The 20,114-nt window shown below is 41.0% G+C and overlaps 1 protein-coding gene across 2 annotated transcripts in view; it reads right to left on the bottom strand.

The window, feature by feature from the left end:
- LOC110523878 (alpha-mannosidase 2) overlaps window positions 1-19,708 on the bottom strand; it is a 73,991-nt gene extending 54,283 nt beyond the window's left edge. Inside the window, exons 1-6 of one of the 2 annotated variants that reach the window (XM_036977591.2) lie at window positions 18,519-19,708; window positions 17,403-17,663; window positions 7,025-7,169; window positions 5,201-5,372; window positions 2,561-2,688; window positions 1,341-1,514 (exon numbers count right to left, since the gene is read on the bottom strand). In XM_036977591.2, the coding sequence (XP_036833486.2) occupies window positions 1,341-1,514; window positions 2,561-2,688; window positions 5,201-5,372; window positions 7,025-7,169; window positions 17,403-17,663; window positions 18,519-18,662 (1,024 nt within the window). In that variant the 5' untranslated portion in view covers window positions 18,663-19,708. The remainder of the gene's footprint in view (window positions 1-1,340; window positions 1,515-2,560; window positions 2,689-5,200; window positions 5,373-7,024; window positions 7,170-17,402; window positions 17,664-18,518) is intronic. The other variant, XM_036977592.2, reaches the window with a different exon arrangement.
- Between the last annotated feature and the right edge of the window lie 406 nt (window positions 19,709-20,114).

Here is a 20,114-nt window from a genome sequence, read left to right as displayed (position 1 = left end):
CTCTCGATGGTGCAGCTGTCAAACTTTATAAGGATTTGAGGGCCCATGCCAAATCTTTTCAGCCTCCCGAGGGGCATCAACAAGTATTCAATTCTAACATAAAACACTTCGATAAAAGTGAACCATAAGAACAGAGCAGAAACTGATCTGCTCTTTCATCATTGTCTACTATTAAATAACCATAACAGTATTTGATCATTCTCATGACGTAAATAAAAAAATTGTACAGACAGATGCTCTGGCATTGCAGACGATTTCAGCATCTGTCTACCCAGTGAGAATCATTAATGAGTACTGTATCATTTGGCTTAGGGGTTTGAGTAATCACCCGTTTTTGGACAGAGCGTCTGGGGGACGGTTGGTTCCAACATGGCTGCATGGACCCACTAACTAACAACGCCCGTTCTGTTACCAACTGATCGCTGTCACATGCGCGCGCAGGCACACACAGACACACAAAGCAGATGGTTCACGGCAAATGTGAAACCACTTATGTTGGTCATGAGGATGTGGTCTCCATTGTTCTTATCAATCAGCGTGCTCATCATCAGACCTGGGTTCAAATAGTACTTATCTTCTTTCAAATGCTTCAGCTGTACTCGATTGAGCTTGCCTGGTGCAATGGAACCAACGTAATTGTTTCAAAAGTGAAAACCCTGCCCATCTGGCACTACGTTCAAGCTCAAACACAAATTGAAAGAAATCAAATACTATTTGAACCGAGATCTGTTCATCGCATAAAAGGCCTGCCAGACATTTTTAAGCCAGGCCTCAGGCCATACAAGGAGACAATCCCCTATACCACAGATGCTATAAGATGACGCCAAACAAAATCGGAGCCTTGAGAGACAAGCATGCTCTTGCATGTGATACGCATGAGAAATCCCTCTGCGCTGGTCTGAGCGAGTCAATACCGTCCACAGCAGATGCTACTGTCGCCTATCCTAGCGCTTTTAGTTACACAAGCTGATTGTCCAGAGTTCAACACTGGGCATCAAACCATCCACAGCATCTGCCACAGCAAATATGTAAAGGAAATGGAAGTAGCTGGAAGCATGCGTTTTCTACCGAGTATAAAGTAGTCACTCTGAGGTCATGTTCTTTTGTTTCTGCCGATATAATTAAAACTAGGACTTTGAATATGCTAAATTCAATGGGTGAGCTAGCGCCTGAAACACCGAACGACTGAGAATAGAGGCATGAGGAGCAGATCTCTAAGGCAGAGGTCCGAAAGAGGGCCTTAGCGCCCCGCCTAGAAAACAATCTAGCTAGGGGAAACACTGGCTCTGGGAAAGCACCCTGAGAGAGCCACAGGGGACACAGTCAGTCTGCATACTTGCCCCAGTTCTGTCTCCAGAAGAACTCCAGGGTCTTCTGACTGGCAAAGTGTTTCTTGATGGAGTAGTGCACCCTCTGGATAAGCATGTTGGCCAGGCCAGCCTGTTTCAGCAGGTACGCGTTGGTAGGGGAGTAGCCAAACGGGTCCACAGCCCAGCCCGTCTCGGGTTTCACGCCTAACAGGGAAAACCAGAAGGAAGATTCAGGTTCATGCAAACAACTCTCCTCAAAATGTTGAGGAAAAATGGATAAACAATAGAAAACAATGAAACATCACCTAAAAATCTTTTGCGATAAACTTATGTTACACAGGTCATCCCGTTCAATCAACCCGTCTTCATTTATCATCCTCCCTAACTTTTTAACTCACCAGCTGCCACTGGGTTAATGTGTTCATGTGTAAACAGTAAACAAAAGTATGCCAATCATTTTGTGTCAATCATGCAAAATAACATATGTTGAGCAGAATACACTGAGAGTACAAAACATTATGAGAGCGTTTATTCAAGACAAATCACTGGCATGTAGCTATCATTTGTGACTGGATGCGTGTGTAAACACACCTCTCTCTCCAGCACAGGGAAACAAACAGCTTCACAGTGAGTGTACAAAATAATATGAACACCTGCTCTTTCCATGGCATAGCCTGACCAGGTGAAACCAGCTGAAAGCTATGATCCCTTATTGATGTCACTTGTTAAATCCAATTCAATCACTGTAGATGAAGGGGTGGAGACCTGTTAAATACAGATTTTTAAGCCTCAAAGCAATTGAGACCTGGATTGTGTATGCGTGCCAATCAGAGGGTGAATGGTCAAGACAAAATATTTAAGTGCCTTTGAACGGGGTTTGGTGGTAGGTGCCAGGCGCACCGGTTTGTGTCAAGAACTGCAACACTGCTGGGTTTTTAACGCTCAACAGTTTCCAGTGTGTATCAAGAACGATCCACCAGCCAAAGGACATCCAGCCAAATTGACACAACTGTGGGAAACATTGGAGTCAACATGGGCCAGCATCCCTGTGGAACACTTTCGACACCTTGTAGAGTCCCACCCCCCTGAAGAATTGAGGTTGTTCTGAGGGGAAAAAGGGGGAGCAACAAAATATTAGGAAGATGTTCCAAATGTTTTGTACACTCAGTGTATGTTGTTTGCCAACAACATTTATTTTTTACGATCTCTTTCCAGATAACAAATGCCTGATATATTTATTATGTACTCACCCAAATTTCTCTCCAACCACTGGTGTCCCTCCAATAGCTGGTCAATTAATGCAAAGTAGTGCGAGTTGGCTTCATCAGGCATCACCCAGCCTCCAGTTGTAATCTCCAACTGGCCTCGCTCAACCAGACTAAACAACACCGAGCAAAAGGATCCGGATTTCAGATTGTCAACTCACTCAATTACCGTCTCATAGCTCACAAAACAAAATATAAACAAACAAATCGTGAAGCGATCCAAAAACCCTGCAGCTTCATGAATTTGAGCTTATTTTTTTCCGTTCAACAGACAGGTATAATGTTTATTACTTGTTTAAAAAGAAAAAAAATGTTTAAAAAAAACTGGATTAAAAAGAGACGCTTTCGGTCACAAACATTATGACATGGATAATATGACAATCTGAGGGTGTCAAACATGCATCTTAGTTGCAGGAGAAATCAAGGCCTCTACATATTGCAATAATCAGATCCATCTCCTCCTCCGTTGCTGTTTAATTATCTTACTCCTATGTCCTAAGAGTGAAACCAACCACTTTAGTAGATACTCCCCCCCCCCCCCCCTTACTAGAAACCTCTTGCATTGACTTTGAGTCAGCATCGTTCCCCTGTTCGCAGAGCATATTTCAACTGCAGACCTCTTTAACGTGTCCCTGGCAAGTCCCTATAATATGTTGCTGCATGGAGCAGCAACACAAAGTACGACGACTCAGCCCTTTTTGGAATAGGAATAGCTCTTTATTTTCTCTCCTTGGAAACCGGATTTTCCTCTGGGATCATTCAATCACCGGTGGGTTTCTTTCACTGTTCTATGATTGGACGGGCGGGAGCGGGGTGTAGTGTAGGTCTGTCCGGGCGTTGAAGAGTTGGAGTGAGGAAAGCAGGTGCCATCTTCACTGAGCCGATAGCAACACTGCATTCTAACGAGGACGGATGGATGTGGCTGTCCTACAAATCCCAAACATGCTGCTCAAAAACAAGTTCCTCTCAAATCCTAAAGGTGTTTTCCCGAAGAAATAATGAAGTTGTTTGTTTGAATTTCTTGAGCGATAGTTCTCCGTGTACTGTAACGGGGGACATTTTATCATTAAGCGCCAGACCTTGAATTTGCTGACATCAAATGAAAACCTGCAAAGAAAATAAGTTATTAAATGAGCAACACCACCCTTCAAAAAAAGAGCAAACACGGAATATTCTCCAACAAAAAAAAAGGAATGGATCTGGTTCGCTTTGAACTCCCTGCGCATCAAATCAATAGTGAATAAATATTAGTGTTGGATTTTTCATCTTCCTCCATCCTTCACCTTAAGGCTGTTTTTGCTTGTGCTCCTAATTGGAATTCTAACCTGCAGCTGAAATGTTTATTGCATTTCATACACCGTTTTGTAATCTCCCAAGGCTTAGTGCTGAAACCTTACCCGCCAGTAGCTCATCGTGAGCATGGCCAATGCACACAGCATTTGTGATACCCTCTTTGCCTTTGGGGCTGTTTTCTGAAGCGGAAAACCCTATCCCCCCCTCTCCATGTCGTTCGCAGAGAACCCCCTGACTCCTGACAACTGTTACATCCTCAAGGGGACATTAGCAACAGCAAAGAGACTGAGGCAGAGAGAGAGAGCATGTGTGAGCCCATGTGCCTCTCACAAGCACAATTGATTTTATGACCTCACGACCATTTGGAGTCAGTTTGGCTTGTTAAGGCAATTCAAACCAATGAACTCCTGCTACCAGGTAAAGAATAGTTGTACTGTAAACTGGGACGCGGCCATTGATTTACCTGTACATACTGTATAATGACAATCTCAGGCTGTGAGGTTGAGTTAATTTATCTACAACTTCTTCACTTCTAATGTCATTGCATTTTTAATAAACCCTATAAAACCGCTAGCCCTAAGCAAGGTATAACCTTGCTTTAATTAAAATGGGAATAACAGGAGCATCGGAATGTTATTGCAAATCCACTAAGGAATTAGCTTCCATGTTTACAGCAGCCAAGCTAAATCAAGAATACACTAACAGAATCCATAAGTGAATTGCAGTGGTGTACAGTACTTAAGTAAAAAATACTTAAGTACTAATTAAGTTGTTTTATTCCTGTACTTTACTTTACTATTCATATTTTTGGAAACTTTTACTTTTACTTGACTACATTCCAAAAGAAAAGTATGTACTTTTTACTCCATACATTTTCCTTGACACCCAAAATAACTTGTTACATTTTGAATGCTAAGCAGGACAGGAAAATGGTCTAATTCACACACTTATCAAGAGAACATTCCTGGACGTCCCTACTGCGTCTGATCTGGCGGACTCACTAAACACATGCTTTGTTTGTAAATGATGTCTGATTGTTGGAGCGTGCCCCTGGCTATCCGTAAAGAAATGATAAAATGATGCTGTCTGGTTTGCTTTATATAAGGATTTTTTTTACTTTTCATACTTAAGTATATTTAAATACATTTAGACTTTTACTCAAGTAGGATTTTACTGGCCGATTTTCACTTTTACTTGACTCATTTTCTTTTAAGTTATCTTTACTTTTACTCAAGTATGACAACTGGGAACTTTTTTCACCACTGGTTATTTGCTGCTCGTATTGATTTCAGTCTCAACTTGAAGCTAGAATGACACAGACAGAACTCCTACCTCTTGACAGCGTCTCTCTTCTGGCCGTCGATGTTGTCCCACCACTTGGAGAAGTAGGAGATCTCGGACCAGATCATTTTCCTGCGGCTGTCCTCGTGGAGTTTCACCACCATGTTGTTCAGGATGTGCTGGGTCTGGTCCCGGTAGTAGTCGTCAAACGTCTTCAGCCATCCTGAAAATGAACAAATGGACAACTATGACAAAGTGGTTGAGCATACATTACGACTGTAGAGTGATGTGTAAAGGAACAATCTATGTATGCTCAGTTCTACATAAAATGCTATGTGATCTATCTGTCTGCCATAGATTAAATTAACGGATTCAATAAAGCCATCATTATCATCATCAGGTGAATGAGCAGAACATGTGGTTCAATCAATTTGCCACATCCATTGATTTCACATGTTATCATATTTCCAATGAAAATCAATGCATTAAAAAAAAAAAAACGGAAAATTGCATTGTTCTTTCCACTGCAAGACAAAATAGGGTAAATCATCCAGTGAACGGCAAACAGGCCTGAGTGCTTTTAATCTATGCAAGGGTGTGAATAGTCATGAGCTACAGTATACAGCTGTAAGGGGAAGACCAACCCAGTTAAATCAGAAAGACAGATCAGGTTACTAACGAGTTAACCAATCTCAGGAACAAAGAATAGACTGGACCTGGCTGTTACTGAGCTGCAGATGCTGCTACTGAGCATACACAAGATGTGACAAGCGCCCGGAACTACCAGCACTCTTATTGCCTGCACTGACGCCTTAGTCTCTAGAATGCTTGTGGGGGACTACGCCTTCACACTGGAATACATAGTTCAAATGTTCTGTTTCTGTGGAAAATGTAACAGTGAGGAAATGTATAGAAAACAGGCTTCTTATACGTCTGATCAATTGTTTTTGTTTTCTGATCAATTGTTTTAGTGGTAACAGGACAAGACTTTCATCAATTGCTCTACAACCTTTATGTTGTATAATTAAGCAATAAGGCCCGATGGGGTGTGGTATAAAGCCATTATACCGCGGCTAAAGACCGTTCTTAAGCACGACACACCGCGGAGTGCCTGGATACAGCCCTTAGCCGTGGTATTATGGCCATATACCACAAGCCCCTGAGGTGCCTTATTGCTATTATAAACTAGTTACCAATGTAATTAGAGCAGTAAAAATACATGTTTTGTCATACCTGTAGTATATGGTCTGATATACAACGACTGTCAGAATTTAGGGTTCGAACCACCCAGTTTATAATGTGGTATAATGTAGTCTTTACGTTGTATGCTGTGGTATAATGCTTGTCTTTAGGTTGTATACTACGTTATAACGCTTGTCTTTACGTTGTATACTGTGGTATAATGCTTGTCTTTAGGTTGGATACTACATTATAATGCTTGTCTTTAGGTTGTATACTGTGGTATAACGCTTGTCTTTACGTTGTATACTGTGGTATAATGCTTGTCTTTACAATGTATACTGTGGTATAATGCTTGCTCCCTTGGCAGACCATGAAACACAATTAACCTAGAAATATGATTCCTGACTGCTGAGGAGCTGCCTACGCCTTGCTTCCTGTCTACACGAGGTGTGACTGTATTAAGTAGAGAAAACAAAGCGGTGAAGAAGTCACAGAGGAAAGTACAGTGTTTCTAGGTTAGCTTCTAAGGGACAATATACTCCAAAATGAAATGTGAGCGGATGTTTTTTAAACCTCAAAGGTAGTCTTATGTCAAGACAAATCCATGTCCCACGCCATCGGCTGTGAAGAACCACAACTTGGTTTTGGAGTGTGGTGTCCCTTTAATGCTCTCTGAAGTAGTGCACTGCTTACCAGGATCATTGTGTGAGTGGGGCACAACAAAGACTTGCAGTGGCTCGCTGTCCCATTCATTCTCCCGGTAGGTGATGTCAAATCCTTGTTTCCACACTCCCCCATCAGGATTGTCAAAGGTCAGAAGGTCATAAACATCCAGCAACTGAAAAAGACACACAAAAAACAAACACTCCAACCCCTGTTTCTGTTTTCTCCCCTGAGAAAAATAGTGGGATATTCTTTGAGGTAAACGACTACCGTGAAGAAGGTATGTTTCACCTGTTTATTGTCAACAATGTATGATTAGTAGTATTGAAAGTATTGAACAATATGGCCACAAATAGTCTTGTGTCACTGGTTTGCAGCAAAGCGTCACTTTATTAGGCAATGTTGCCTACTCTAGAATGTGTTCTAAGGAAGTTTAATGTATTTGCTTCAGCTTCAGTTTTGTGTTCACTTTATGTGAACAGCAGTCAAATTAAGTGCCCTACTCCACCACAGTGGAAAGAAAGAAAAGAAAACAACGCATCTGTCCCTGGAAATCGGTGTATGATAACATTCACATCTGTGATATCGGCAGGTCAGAAGAATGCAAACGAGAGATGGAACTTCTAATGCAACAGAGGCTGCTTGGGGTTTCTCTGGGACTCGCGCCAACTTAAATATCTGTCTTTGTTTTACGGCCAAATAAAATAACTGAATAATTGGAATGTGATACCGAGAGGACAAGATGATAAAATGTGTTGTCTGTCATGGGTTTATATGTCCAGTATGGAATGGTACAAGAACCCTTACTAAAGCCATGGTTTTAATAACAGGAACATGAAACGCAGGAAATAGCTTGTTATCATGATTGGTGTCAAGAAGAAACATGATGACACACAGTGCATTCGGAAAGTATGCAGACCCCTTGACTTTTTCCACATTTTGTTATGTTACAGCCTGATTCTAAAAATATATATATATTGAATAATCGTCAACAATCTACACACAATACCCCATAACGACAAAAGTGGAAAAGGGTTTGTAGACGTTTTTGCACAATTATTAAAAATGAAAAACATAACCTACGTTATTTATATAAGCATTCAGACCCTTTGCTATGAGACTCGAAATTGACCTCAGGTGCATCCTGTTTCCATTGATCATCCTTGAAATGTTTCTACAACTTGATTGGAGTTCACCTGTGGTAAATTTAATTGATTGGACATGATTTGGAAAGGCACACACCTGTCTATATAAGGTCCCACAATTGACAGTGCATGTCAGAGCAAAAACCAAGCCATAATGTCGAAGGAAATGTCCGTAGAGCTCTGAGACAGGATTGTGTTGAGGCACAGATCTGGGGAAGGGTACCAAAACATTTATGCAGCATTGAAGGTCCCCAAGAACACAGTGGCCTCCATCATTCTTAAATTGAATAACTTTGGAACTACCAAGACTCTTCCTAGAGCTGGCCACCCGGCCAAACTGAGCAATCGGGGGAGAAGGGCCTTGGTCAGGGAGGAGACCAAGAACCCGATGGTCACTCTGACAGAGCTCCAGAGTTCATCTGTGGAGATGGGAGAATCTTCCAGAAGGACAATCATCTCTGCAGCACTCCACTAATCAGGCCTTTATGGTAAAGTGATCAGACGGAAGCCACTCCTCAGTAAAAGGCACATGACAGCCCACTTGGAGTCTGCCAAAAGGCACCAAAATGACTCAGACCATGAGAAACAATATTCTCTGGTCTGATGAAACCAAGATTGAACTCTTTGGCCTGAATGCCAAGCAGCACATCTGGAGGAAACCTGGCACCATCCCTATGTGAAGCATGTTGGTGGCAGCATCATGCTGTTGGGATGTCTTTCAGCGGCATGGACTGGGAGACTAGTCAGGACCGAGGGAAAGATGAACGGAGCAAAGTGCAGAGAGATCCTTGATGAAACCTGCTCCAGAGTGCTCAGTTCGCCATCCAACAGGACAACAACCCATAAGCACACAGTCAAGACAATGCAGGAGTGCCTTCGGGACAAGTCTCTGAATGTCCTCGAGCGGCCCCGCCAGAGCCTGGACTTGAACCCGATCAAACATCTCTGGAGAGACCTGAAACAATCTGTGCAGCGACGCTCCCCATACAACCTGACAGAGCTTTAGAGGATCTGCAGAGAAGAATGGGAGAAACTCCACAACTACAAGTGTGCCAAGTTTGTATCGTCATACCCAAGAAGACTCGAGGCTGTTATCGCTGTCAATGGTGCATCAACAAAGTACTGAGTAAAGGGTCTGAATTCTTAGAATTGAAGTCGGAAGTTTACATACACCTTAGCCAAATACATTTAAACTCAGTTTTTCACAATTCCTGACAATTAAAAAAAATCCCTGTCTTAGGTCACTTAGGATCACCACTTTATTTTAAGAATGTGAAATGTCAGAATAACAGTAGAAAGAATTATTTATTTCAGCTTTTATTTCTTTCATCACATTCCAAGTGGGTCAGAAGTTTATGTACACTCAATTTGTATTTGGTAGCATTGCCTTTAAATTGTTTAACTTGGGTCAAATGTTTTGGGTAGCCTTCCACAAGCGTCCCACAATAAGTTGGGTGAATTTTGGCCCATTCCTCCTGACAGAGCTGGGTTAACAGAGTCAGGTTTGTAGGCCTCCTTGCTCGAAACGATTTTTCAGTTCTGCCCACAAATTTTCTATAGGCTTGAGGTCAGGGCTTTGTGATGGCCACTCCAATACCTTGACTTTGTTATCTTTAAGACATTTTGCCACAACTTTAGAAGTATGCCTGGGGTCATTATTCACTTGGAGGACCCATTTGCGATCAAGCTTCCTGACTGACGGATGTTTCCTGACTGATGTCTTGAGATGATGCTTCAATATATCCACATAATTTTCCTCCCTCATGATGTCATCTATTTTGTGAAGTGCACCAGTCCCTCCTGCAGCAAAGCACCCCCACAACATGATGCTGCCACCCCTGTGCTTTACGGTTGGGATGGTGTTCTTCGGCTTGCAAGTATCCCCATTTTTCCTCCAAACATAATGATGGTCATTATGGCCAAACAGTTCTATTTTTGTTTAATCAGACCAGAGGACATTTCTCCAAAAAGTACGATCTTTGTCCCCATGTGCAGTTGCAAACCGTAGTCTGGCTTTTTTATGGCGTTATTGGAGCAGTGGCTTCTTCCTTGCTGAACGGCCTTTCAGGTTATGTCGATATAGGACTCGTTTTATTGTGGATATAGATACCCATTTCCTCCAGCATCTTCATAAGGTCCTTTGCTGTTGTTCTGGGATTGATTTGCACTTTTTGCACCAAAGTACGTTCATCTCTAGGTGACAGAACGTGTCTCCTTCCTGAGCGGTATGATGGCTGCGTGGTCCCATGGTGTTTATACTTGCGTACTATTGTTTGTACAGATGAACGTGGTACCTTCAGGCGTTTGGAAATTGCTCTCAGGGGTGAATCAGACTTGTGGAGGTCTACCATTTTTTTTCTGAGGTCTTGGCTGATTTCTTTTGATTTTCCCATGATGTCAAGCAAAGAGGCACTGAGTTTGAAGGTAGGTCTTGAAATACATCGGGGTGGCAGGGTAGCCTAGTGGTTAGAGTGTTGGACTAGTAACCAGAAGGTTGCAAGTTCAAACCCCTGAGCTGACAAAGTACAAAGCTGACGTTCTGCCCCTGAATAGGCAGTTAGCCTAGGAACAGAGAGTTGTCATTGAAAATAAGAATTTGTTCTTAACTGACTTGCCTAGTTAAATAAAGGTAAAATAAGTAAACATCCACTGTTACACCTCAAATGATGTCAATTAGCCTATCAGAAGCTTCAAATGACATAATTTTCTGGAATTTTCCAAGCTGTTTAAAGGCACAGTCAGCTTAGAGTATGTAAACTTCTGACCCATTGGAATTGTGATATAATGATTTATAAGTGAAATAATCTGTCCGTAAACAATTTTTGGAAAAATTACTTGTGTTGTGCACAAAGTAGATGTCCTGACCGACTTGCCAAAACTATAGTTTGTTAACAAGAAATTTGTGAAGTGGTTGAAAAAAGTTTTAATGACTCCAACCTAAGTGTATGTATACTTCCGACTTCAACTGTATGTAAATGTGATACTTCAGTTTGAATTTTTAATAAACGTACAAAAATGTCTAAAAACCTGTTTTGGCTTTGTCATTATGGGGTATTGTGTGTAGATGGATGAGGGGGGGAAATAACTATTTAATATATTTTAGAATAAGGCTGTAAAGTAACAAAATGTGGAAAAAGTCAAGAGGTCTGAATACTTTCCGAATGCTCCTTCTCTGGTTCAGGCTGTTGAAGAGCTCCAGACTGCTTTTCAGTCATTGCAGGCCTCCCTTTATGGTCTCAAACTGGTCTTGAATATACAAAAAACTAAATTCATGACCTTTACCAGAGCTAGAACTCTGCCAGAGAACGTTAGCATTGTCACATCAGGTGGCTAATTCATAGAAAAAGTGTCATCCTACAAATACCTAGGTTTTTGGTTGGATAACAAGTTGTCCTTTAAAGTTCATGTGAATAATCTTGAGACAAAGCTTAAATTGAAATTGGGTTTTTATTTTCGTAATAAGGCTTGCTTCCAGCTTACGGCTAGAAAAAAAGCTTGTTCAGGCCACTTTTCTCTCTGTAATTGATTATGGTGACTTGTTAAATACGCATGCAACCTCCTCCGTCTTACAGAGACTGGACTCTGTTATCATGCATCCATTCGCTTTATTACAAATGCCAAGTCACTCACCCACCATTGCACCGTGTACCAAATGGAAGGTTGGACCTCACTTTATATCCGCAGAAAGATACATTTGTATGTGTTCATCTACAAAACCCTTTTGGGTAAACTCCCTCTTTACCTGTGTAGTCTGGTCTGCTTTTATTTTTATTTTATTTTATTTTGCCTTTAATTAACCAGGTAGGCCAGTTGAGAACATGTTCTCATATACAACTGCCAAGATAAAGCAAAGCAGTGCGACAAAAAACAACAACACAGAGTTACACATGGGATAAACAAACGTACCGTCAATAACACAATAGAAATATCTGTATACAGTGTGAACAAATGAAGTAAGGAGGTAAGGCAATAAATATGCCAATAGTGGCAAAGTAATTACAGTGCCTTGCGAAAGTATTCGGCCCCCTTGAACTTTGCGACCTTTTGCCACATTTCAGGCTTCAAACATAAAGATATAAAACTGTATTTTTTTGTGAAGAATCAACAACAAGTGGGACACAATCATGAAGTGGAACGACATTTATTGAATATTTCAAACTTTTTTAACAAATCAAAAACTGAAAAATTGGGCGTGCAAAATTATTCAGCCCCTTTACTTTCAGTGCAGCAAACTCTCTCCAGAAGTTCAGTGAGGATCTCTGAATGATCCAATGTTGACCTAAATGACTAATGATGATAAATACAATCCACCTGTGTGTAATCAAGTCTCCGTATAAATGCACCTGCACTGTGATAGTCTCAGAGGTCCGTTAAAAGCACAGAGAGCATCATAAAGAACAAGGAACACACCAGGCAGGTCCGAGATACTGTTGTGAAGAAGTTTAAAGCCGGCTTTGGATACAAAAAGATTTCCCAAGCTTTAAACATCCCAAGGAGCACTGTGCAAGCGATAATATTGAAATGGAAGGAGTATCAGACCACTGCAAATCTACCAAGACCTGGCCGTCCCTCTAAACTTTTAGCTCATACAAGGAGAAGACTGATCAGAGATGCAGCCAAGAGGCCCATGATCACTCTGGATGAACTGCAGAGATCTACAGCTGAGGTGGGAGACTCTGTCCATAGAGACACACCAAACATGTGGAAGAAGGTGCTCTGGTCAGATGAAACCAAAATTGAACTTTTTGGCAACAATGCAAAACGTTATGTTTGGCGTAAAAGCAACACAGCTGAACACACCATCCCCACTGTCAAACATGGTGGTGGCAGCATCATGGTTTGGGCCTGCTTTTCTTCAGCAGGGACAGGGAAGATGGTTAAAATTGATGGGAAGATGGATGGAGCCAAATACAGGACCATTCTGGAAGAAAACCTGATGGAGTCTGCAAAAGACCTGAGACTGGGACGGAGATTTGTCTTCCAACAAGACAATGATCCAAAACATAAAGCAAAATCTACAATGGAATGGTTCAAAAATAAACATATCCAGGTGTTAGAATGGCCAAGTCAAAGTCCAGACCTGAATCCAATCGAGAATCTGTGGAAAGAACTGAAAACTGCTGTTCACAAATGCTCTCCATCCAACCTCACTGAGCTCTAGCTGTTTTGCAAGGAGGAATGGGAAAAAATGTCAGTCTCTCGATGTGCAAAACTGATAGAGACATACCCCAAGCGACTTACAGCTGTAATCGCAGCAAAAGGTGGCGCTACAAAGTATTAACTTAAGGGGGCTGAATAATTTTGCACGCCCAATTTTTCAGTTTTTGATTTGTTAAAAAAGTTTGAAATATCCAATAATTGTCGTTCCACTTCATGATTGTGTCCCACTTGTTGTTGATTCTTCACAAAAAAATACAGTTTTATATCTTTATGTTTGAAGCCTGAAATGTGGCAAAAGGTCGCAAAGTTCAAGGGGGCCGAATACTTTCGCAAGGCACTGTACAATTTAGCAATTTACACTGGAGTGATGTATGTGCAGGTGAGGATGTGCAAGTAGAAATACTGGTGTGCAAAAGAGCAGAAAAACAAAAACAAATATGGGGATGAGGTAGGTAGTTGGTTGGGTGGGCTATTTACAGATGGGCTGTGTACAGCTGCAGCGATCGGTAAGCTGCTCAGACAGCTGATGCTTAAAGTTAGTGAGGGAGATATAAGTCTCCAACTTCAGTGAATTTTGCAATTCGTTCCAGTCATTGGCAGCAGAGAACTGGAAGGAAAGGCGGCCAAAGGGAGTGTTGGCATTGGGGATGACCAGTGAGATATACCTGCTGGATCACGTGCTACGGGTGGGTGTTGCTATGGTGACCAGTGAGCTGAGATAAGGAGGAGCTTTACCTAGCAAAGACTTATAGATGACTTGGAGCCAGTGGGTTTGGTGACATATGTAGCGAGAACCAGCCAACGAGAGCATACAGGTCGCAGTGGTGGGAAGTATATGGGGCTTTGGTGACAAAATGGATGGCACTGTGATAGACTGCATCCAATTTGCTGAGTAGAGTGTTGGAGGCTATTTTGTAAATGACATCGCCAAAGTCAAGGATCGGTAGGATAGTCAGTTTTACGAGGGTATGTTTGGCAGCATGAGTGAAGTAGGCTTTGTTGCGAAATAGGAAGCTGATTCTAGATTTAACTTTGGATTGGAGATGCTTAATGTGAGTCTGGAAGGAGAGTTTACAGTCTAGCCAGACACCTAGGTATTTATAGTTGTCCACAGATTCTAAGTCATAACCGTCCAGAGTAGTGATGCTAGACGGCCGGGCAGGTGCGGGCAGCGATCGGTTAAAGAGCATGCAATTCGTTTTACTTGCATTTTAAGAGCAGTTGGAGGCCACGGAAGGAGTGTTGTATGGCGTTGAAGCTCGTTTTGAGGTTTGTTAACACAGTGTCCAAAGATGGACCAGATGTATTCAGAATGGAGTCGTCTGCGTAGAGGTGGATCAAAGAGTCACCACCAGCAGTTACCGTACCCGGTCTGCTAGGTGGTTGCTACTTAAAGTCCCCAGGACATTCACAGTATTAGGCAAGACTGCCTTCTCTTCTTGTGCACCAGACGCATGGAATCATCTACAATCCATGCTTCATCTAGATATGTTAGTGCCCCTGAATGAATTTAATATATTGATGGGAGACTCTGTTACGAAGGAGTGTAAATGCTTTTTTTTAGGCTGGATCATGTTGTGTTGTATTGTTGTATGTTTTAATTATGAAATGTATTGATTGTTGCTGCCTTCTTGGCCAGGTCTCCCTTGAAAAAGAGACTCTGGGTCTCAATGGGCTTTTCTTAGTTAAATAAAGGTCAAATCGGGGCGTTGGACTAGTAACTGAAAGGTTGCAAGTTCGAATCCCCGAGCTGACAAGGTACAAATCTGTCGTTCTGCCCCTGAACAGGCAGTTAACCCACTGTTCCTAGGCCGTCATTGAAAAGAAGAATTTGTTCTTAACTGACTTGCCTAGTAAAATAAAGGTAAAATAAAAAAAAATAATAAAACATGTAAAATATACACACACGGTGGCTATATACACTCATTCTGTCTATTTAAGCACAGGGGTGGCAGGTTTCTTTTTAATCCGTAACATTCTTGAGTATTGACTGACATAATTGTACCTAAAGGTACAATTATTCCATTCTCTACTGAAAGAAACCTGTATTTCAAGTTAAACTGCAGTCTCCTCCTCAACACTAGCTGCCCTCTTACATGTTACATGCATTTTTTTTGTGTATCCTATTTGTGAGATGTTTTACTAGGGTTGGGATGTATCCAGATGTCACAGCATTTCTGTACAATACCAATGTGTACTGTATTACCAGAAGTGCACACTGCTATCCAGAGCAAATTATAGTATCAATTAGGGTTAAGTGCCTTGCTCAAGGGCACATCCACAGATTATTCACCTAGACGGCTCAGGGATTTGAACCATTGACCTTTCGGTTACTGGCCCAACGCTCTTAACCGCTAGACTACCTGACACACAAAACAATTTTAGGTAACAGGGATCTTGATCCAGGAGGGGATTGAATGTCTCTGCTGTAACCAAGAAGCTTGATCTTGACATCTAGCCACTTACCTAGCAAGTTAGCAAACCAAATGCATAGCTGGCTAGAGCCCTGAGCTGGATATAATAGATTTTACACAGCTTAGATTTCTGATAGTTATACTTAAAGACACACTATGCATAAATTGTTCCGCCATTTCCTGGTTGCTAAAATTGAAATAGTTCCCCAAATTTCAGTTTGTGACAAAACAAGCAGTCATTGTACCATCTAAACCACTGTCAAATATCTTTTCCATAACTAAAAATATTGTATTTTCAGCTGTTTGAAGGTGGTGTACAAAACCAACAGCAAAAGACACAAAAGCAAAACTTAAGAACAGGAAGCATAGAACAGATCTACCACTTCTTAGACTTGCTTTCAATGAGACTGAAATATCTATGACTCACATTTCTATGTGAATTTGGTCGGGCCATTCAAAACATGACATATCGTAGCTTTAACTCATAGTTAGTTATAGGCAGTGGCATAGCACGCACCCCACATGCTCATGATATAGGTGCTGAGCAATTAAACAACATTTTGGTAATTATTTCGTTTTTAAGCAACTAATTGACCAATGTTGGTTCCATTATTTTAATTCCATTTAATGTTTTATTTTATTTTGCTCAAATACATAGTTTCTCTAGAGGTAAATCAGATCAAGCCCAAACTATGTGAGGTAGTAGGGAGTTTTAGTTTCCAAGAGGCCAATCTTCTACATGGTTTATCGCAGAAAACATGGCAATTAACTACAATGACCATAATCCATTGCGTGCCTACTTGTCTGGTGTGTTTCTTTTACGCCTGCTGCAATAGGTTAGTGTGGGGCAGACATGGCGTGGGAGACAAAATAATACACGATCGAGAGGGATAGAGAGCAGTTGCAGTTCCTGAAAATACATGAGCTAAGTGATTGATAGTTGGTGTTCAGCAGTCATAAAAGTAAACATTATTTACTTTGAAGAACTACTAAAATTGTGATTTTGTCAGACAGCATAGGCAGCAGCTCTACAGAGATGAGATGATGACTTGCACAACAACTGAAATATTTTAAAGTAAAGTCATGTGAATAAATGATGGTTAATAAGTGATAAGCAGTAATGGACAGTCACTACCATCATGGGACTTTTATTCATTGTTTTATTCTGTGTTGTTAAAGCATTCAACCCACGTATTGTATTTAATATTTATAAAATAATAAAAACCGAAAAAGTTTATATTTTTTTTAGAATCGGACCGAAACCAAACCAACCTCAAAAAGCACTAATCACTCAGCACTATCATGTTATTAATTATGAAAAATATTCATGACACATAGTGTAATGGTTTTTACATTTGTCCTTCATTTTAACACCATAGTCACGTCACACTGTAACAAGGATTTTCCCCATGGCTATTGCAAGGCTTCATATTTCACACTGATGGTAGGAGCAATTCAGCGTGGTAATGAGACCACGATGATGTCTCTCCGTATAACAAATTAATCTTATCAAATTAGGTTAGAGTTCAGTAAAAATAACACTGGCAGTTATAACGCTGTCCATTGAAGTTTTGTCCACTTCAAACGTTCACTGGAGGATGCTTTACAGCTCAAATTGATGTTCAAGCCTACAACAGCATTGCATCTACAAATACCTGAGCTGTTTCTGATTTTCTATAAAAGTCTTACCTGCACCCCCCCATCTGCTGGCTCAGAGAACTCCCTTGCTGCAAACTGACAGTCTTGGGAGTCAATAGGGAGGACCAGTGGAGGTGAAGCCAGCAGTTCTGGGTAGGGTCCTTGGCTCATGTTCCCTCCACCAGGAACCCCATCCTTGACCGACTCCTTCAGGTTGATCACAGAGTCCCTGATGTTGGTTATGATCTCGTTGTTCTCTGCCAGTAGTCTTTCCAAGCGGTCAATCTTGCCCTGCAGGATTGACAACTGGCCCTGGTCAAGGAAAATAAGGGATGGAGGAAAACAAGTTCACTGGCTTTATACAATACAGTATGCATCTAATTATTATGCAATAACCGTTGATAAATGAGTTATGACAGTCAATTGACAGTCAATAAACTAATTATAAACCCTTAATAAAAGTAACCTTATTATACTGTTACCAAAACGAGGACCTATGGGTATGTCCTCCATGGTGACAAATATAGCATACTATATTACACACAAATCCAAAGTGTCAACGCATATATAGGGTTAATTGTTAACCCCTCAATGAAAGGAAGTGGAAATGACGAATAAAGAGATAACAAGAGGTCAGTCACCTTCTTGTTGCACAAACATGTCCACTTTTACCAGTTTCACTTAGTCTCGATATCCCATACCTTGGGCAATAGCACTAGGCGCAAAATAGGTGTATAATAAGAGGGTGTAGGTTATGCTGGAACATTGTTATTGTGGGAGGCAACCCGATTGCCTAGAAATACACAACCCCACGATATCAAAATCTCAAAATGAAAATGGCCCTAGGATTTCCAAGAAAAGTCATACACTTGTGTTTATTGGAACCATTTCTGTTTCAAGACGATAACTATATCATGGCTACAGTTGCAAATGTGTTTCCTGTCGGGAAGCGAAAACTGTTAAACATTGTCTACATTGTTGGTACATTGTAACAATGAAAAAACTACTAGTTGGCCTACTAACCGTGACCATGCCTACAGCAGCCAATCAACACCAGTTATCTACACAGTAGCAGTTGATACGATTTTGAGGAAATAGGCTACTTTACAAATTCATTAATATTTGTGCAACTATGTAAAAACAAGGTTCATCATAAGTCAGACTTACATTTTGCAATCTATCCCCACCGTTGTTTGGACTTTTGGTATTGTCTAATTGCAGGTGATCCAGCATCAGGTACAATGAGAAGACCACTACACAAAATATGGCACTGCCAAAAACAGTGACTTGCCGATTGAGCCTTATCATCATTTACAATCGATACTGCCAGATGAATCGAAGTTGATCGCATTGAGTGACAGCAATAACCTATAGTCATGTAAATGCCCCTCTGCGAATGGTCGATGTCTTGACTCCGCGGCGAGGATCGGAAAATGTCTATGCTATTCCTAAAACTCTTTTATAAAATAGTAATACATTCTGCTTTAATGTGTTACGACGGAACTTACATAATTGTTGACATTCCCTCCTATGTACAATAAACTTTAAAAAGCTGGATCTGTCACCCAAAGGTAGCTTGAACCACAGACTGCGTCGTCAGTCGCAAAGTTTTAGTGTGAAAGATTAGTGTGATTCAGCAGATCGACCCCGTCTCCTTCCTGTATTTGTTTTCTGTTCAAATTAAGCGAGGAAGTGAAAAGCATATGGTATGAACGTGCGCCGCCTACCGACTCACAACTTTAATTTGTGGCGCACAGGTAAACTCGTGCGTTACTGCGTTTTTAGTCTAGCGCACAATGCGTAAACGTTTCCATCTCCATCGTTTTGCGATCATTGCCCTTATCCCACTGTAGTATCTTCCAGAAAACACGCCTCCAATGATTCATTTGTGATGCCACAACTTGGTCATTAACTCCAGAAAACACCAGAGACCTCATGAAAACAGCTGCATGGGCATGTTCAGCGCGCGCCACTGATGATTCCAGGCTGTCCAAATGCCAGCTTCTACTTGATCGCGTTTATATTTTCAACATTTGGAATAGAAAAAGAGAGAAAGATGTGACGCTATTTCATTGCAAATGTCAACAGCATCTGCGGAAATAGACAAGCCACCGACAAAAAAAAAAAATTCTTACTCCATTCTGATTGTAAGATTGAGATAAGCAAATAAAATTGAAAACGCCACACATTTCACTCAGCATTAATCGATTGAGTAAAGCGAGAGGAACGTGCAATTCTTTGCGTTACAAGTTTCCTTTGTGAATGTAATCTCACAGCTGAGAAACGTCTCCCTTCTCTCTCTCCGGGCCATAGTAGTAGCCCAGTAGGGCACAGGAGAACCGAAACTTGCATACGCCTCCTCTGACATCATTTGGTGACGAAAAATATAATTTGGATCAAATTTAACAGGTACAAAAAGATATGGATAGATTAATGGGGTAATTCGGAGTGTAAATTATCAACTATTTATATTAGGCTAATACTACTACTAATACTATTATTAATACAACTACTAGTATTAATAATAATATACATACTTGTTTTTTAAAGAAATGTAATTATATCATCAAGATCAAATCATCTAGATTTGTCAGTCAATCATTTATTCGTTTAAATAACTTAATGAATTTTGCTGCAATGTCAGATTACATTCACAAAGGAAACTTGTAACGCAAAGAATTGCACGTTCCTCTCGCTTTACTCAATCGATTAACGCTGCAATGTCGGATTTTTTTGTAAAGCGAGCTTCTAGGATCCCCATCC

The sequence above is a fragment of the Oncorhynchus mykiss genome, chromosome 5 (genome assembly GCF_057628025.1).
Source record: "Oncorhynchus mykiss isolate SJ-2025 chromosome 5, ASM5762802v1, whole genome shotgun sequence".
Lineage (NCBI taxonomy): Eukaryota > Metazoa > Chordata > Actinopteri > Salmoniformes > Salmonidae > Oncorhynchus > Oncorhynchus mykiss.
Note: the sequence above shows the minus strand (reverse complement) of the source record. Positions and strands in the feature narration are given on the sequence as shown.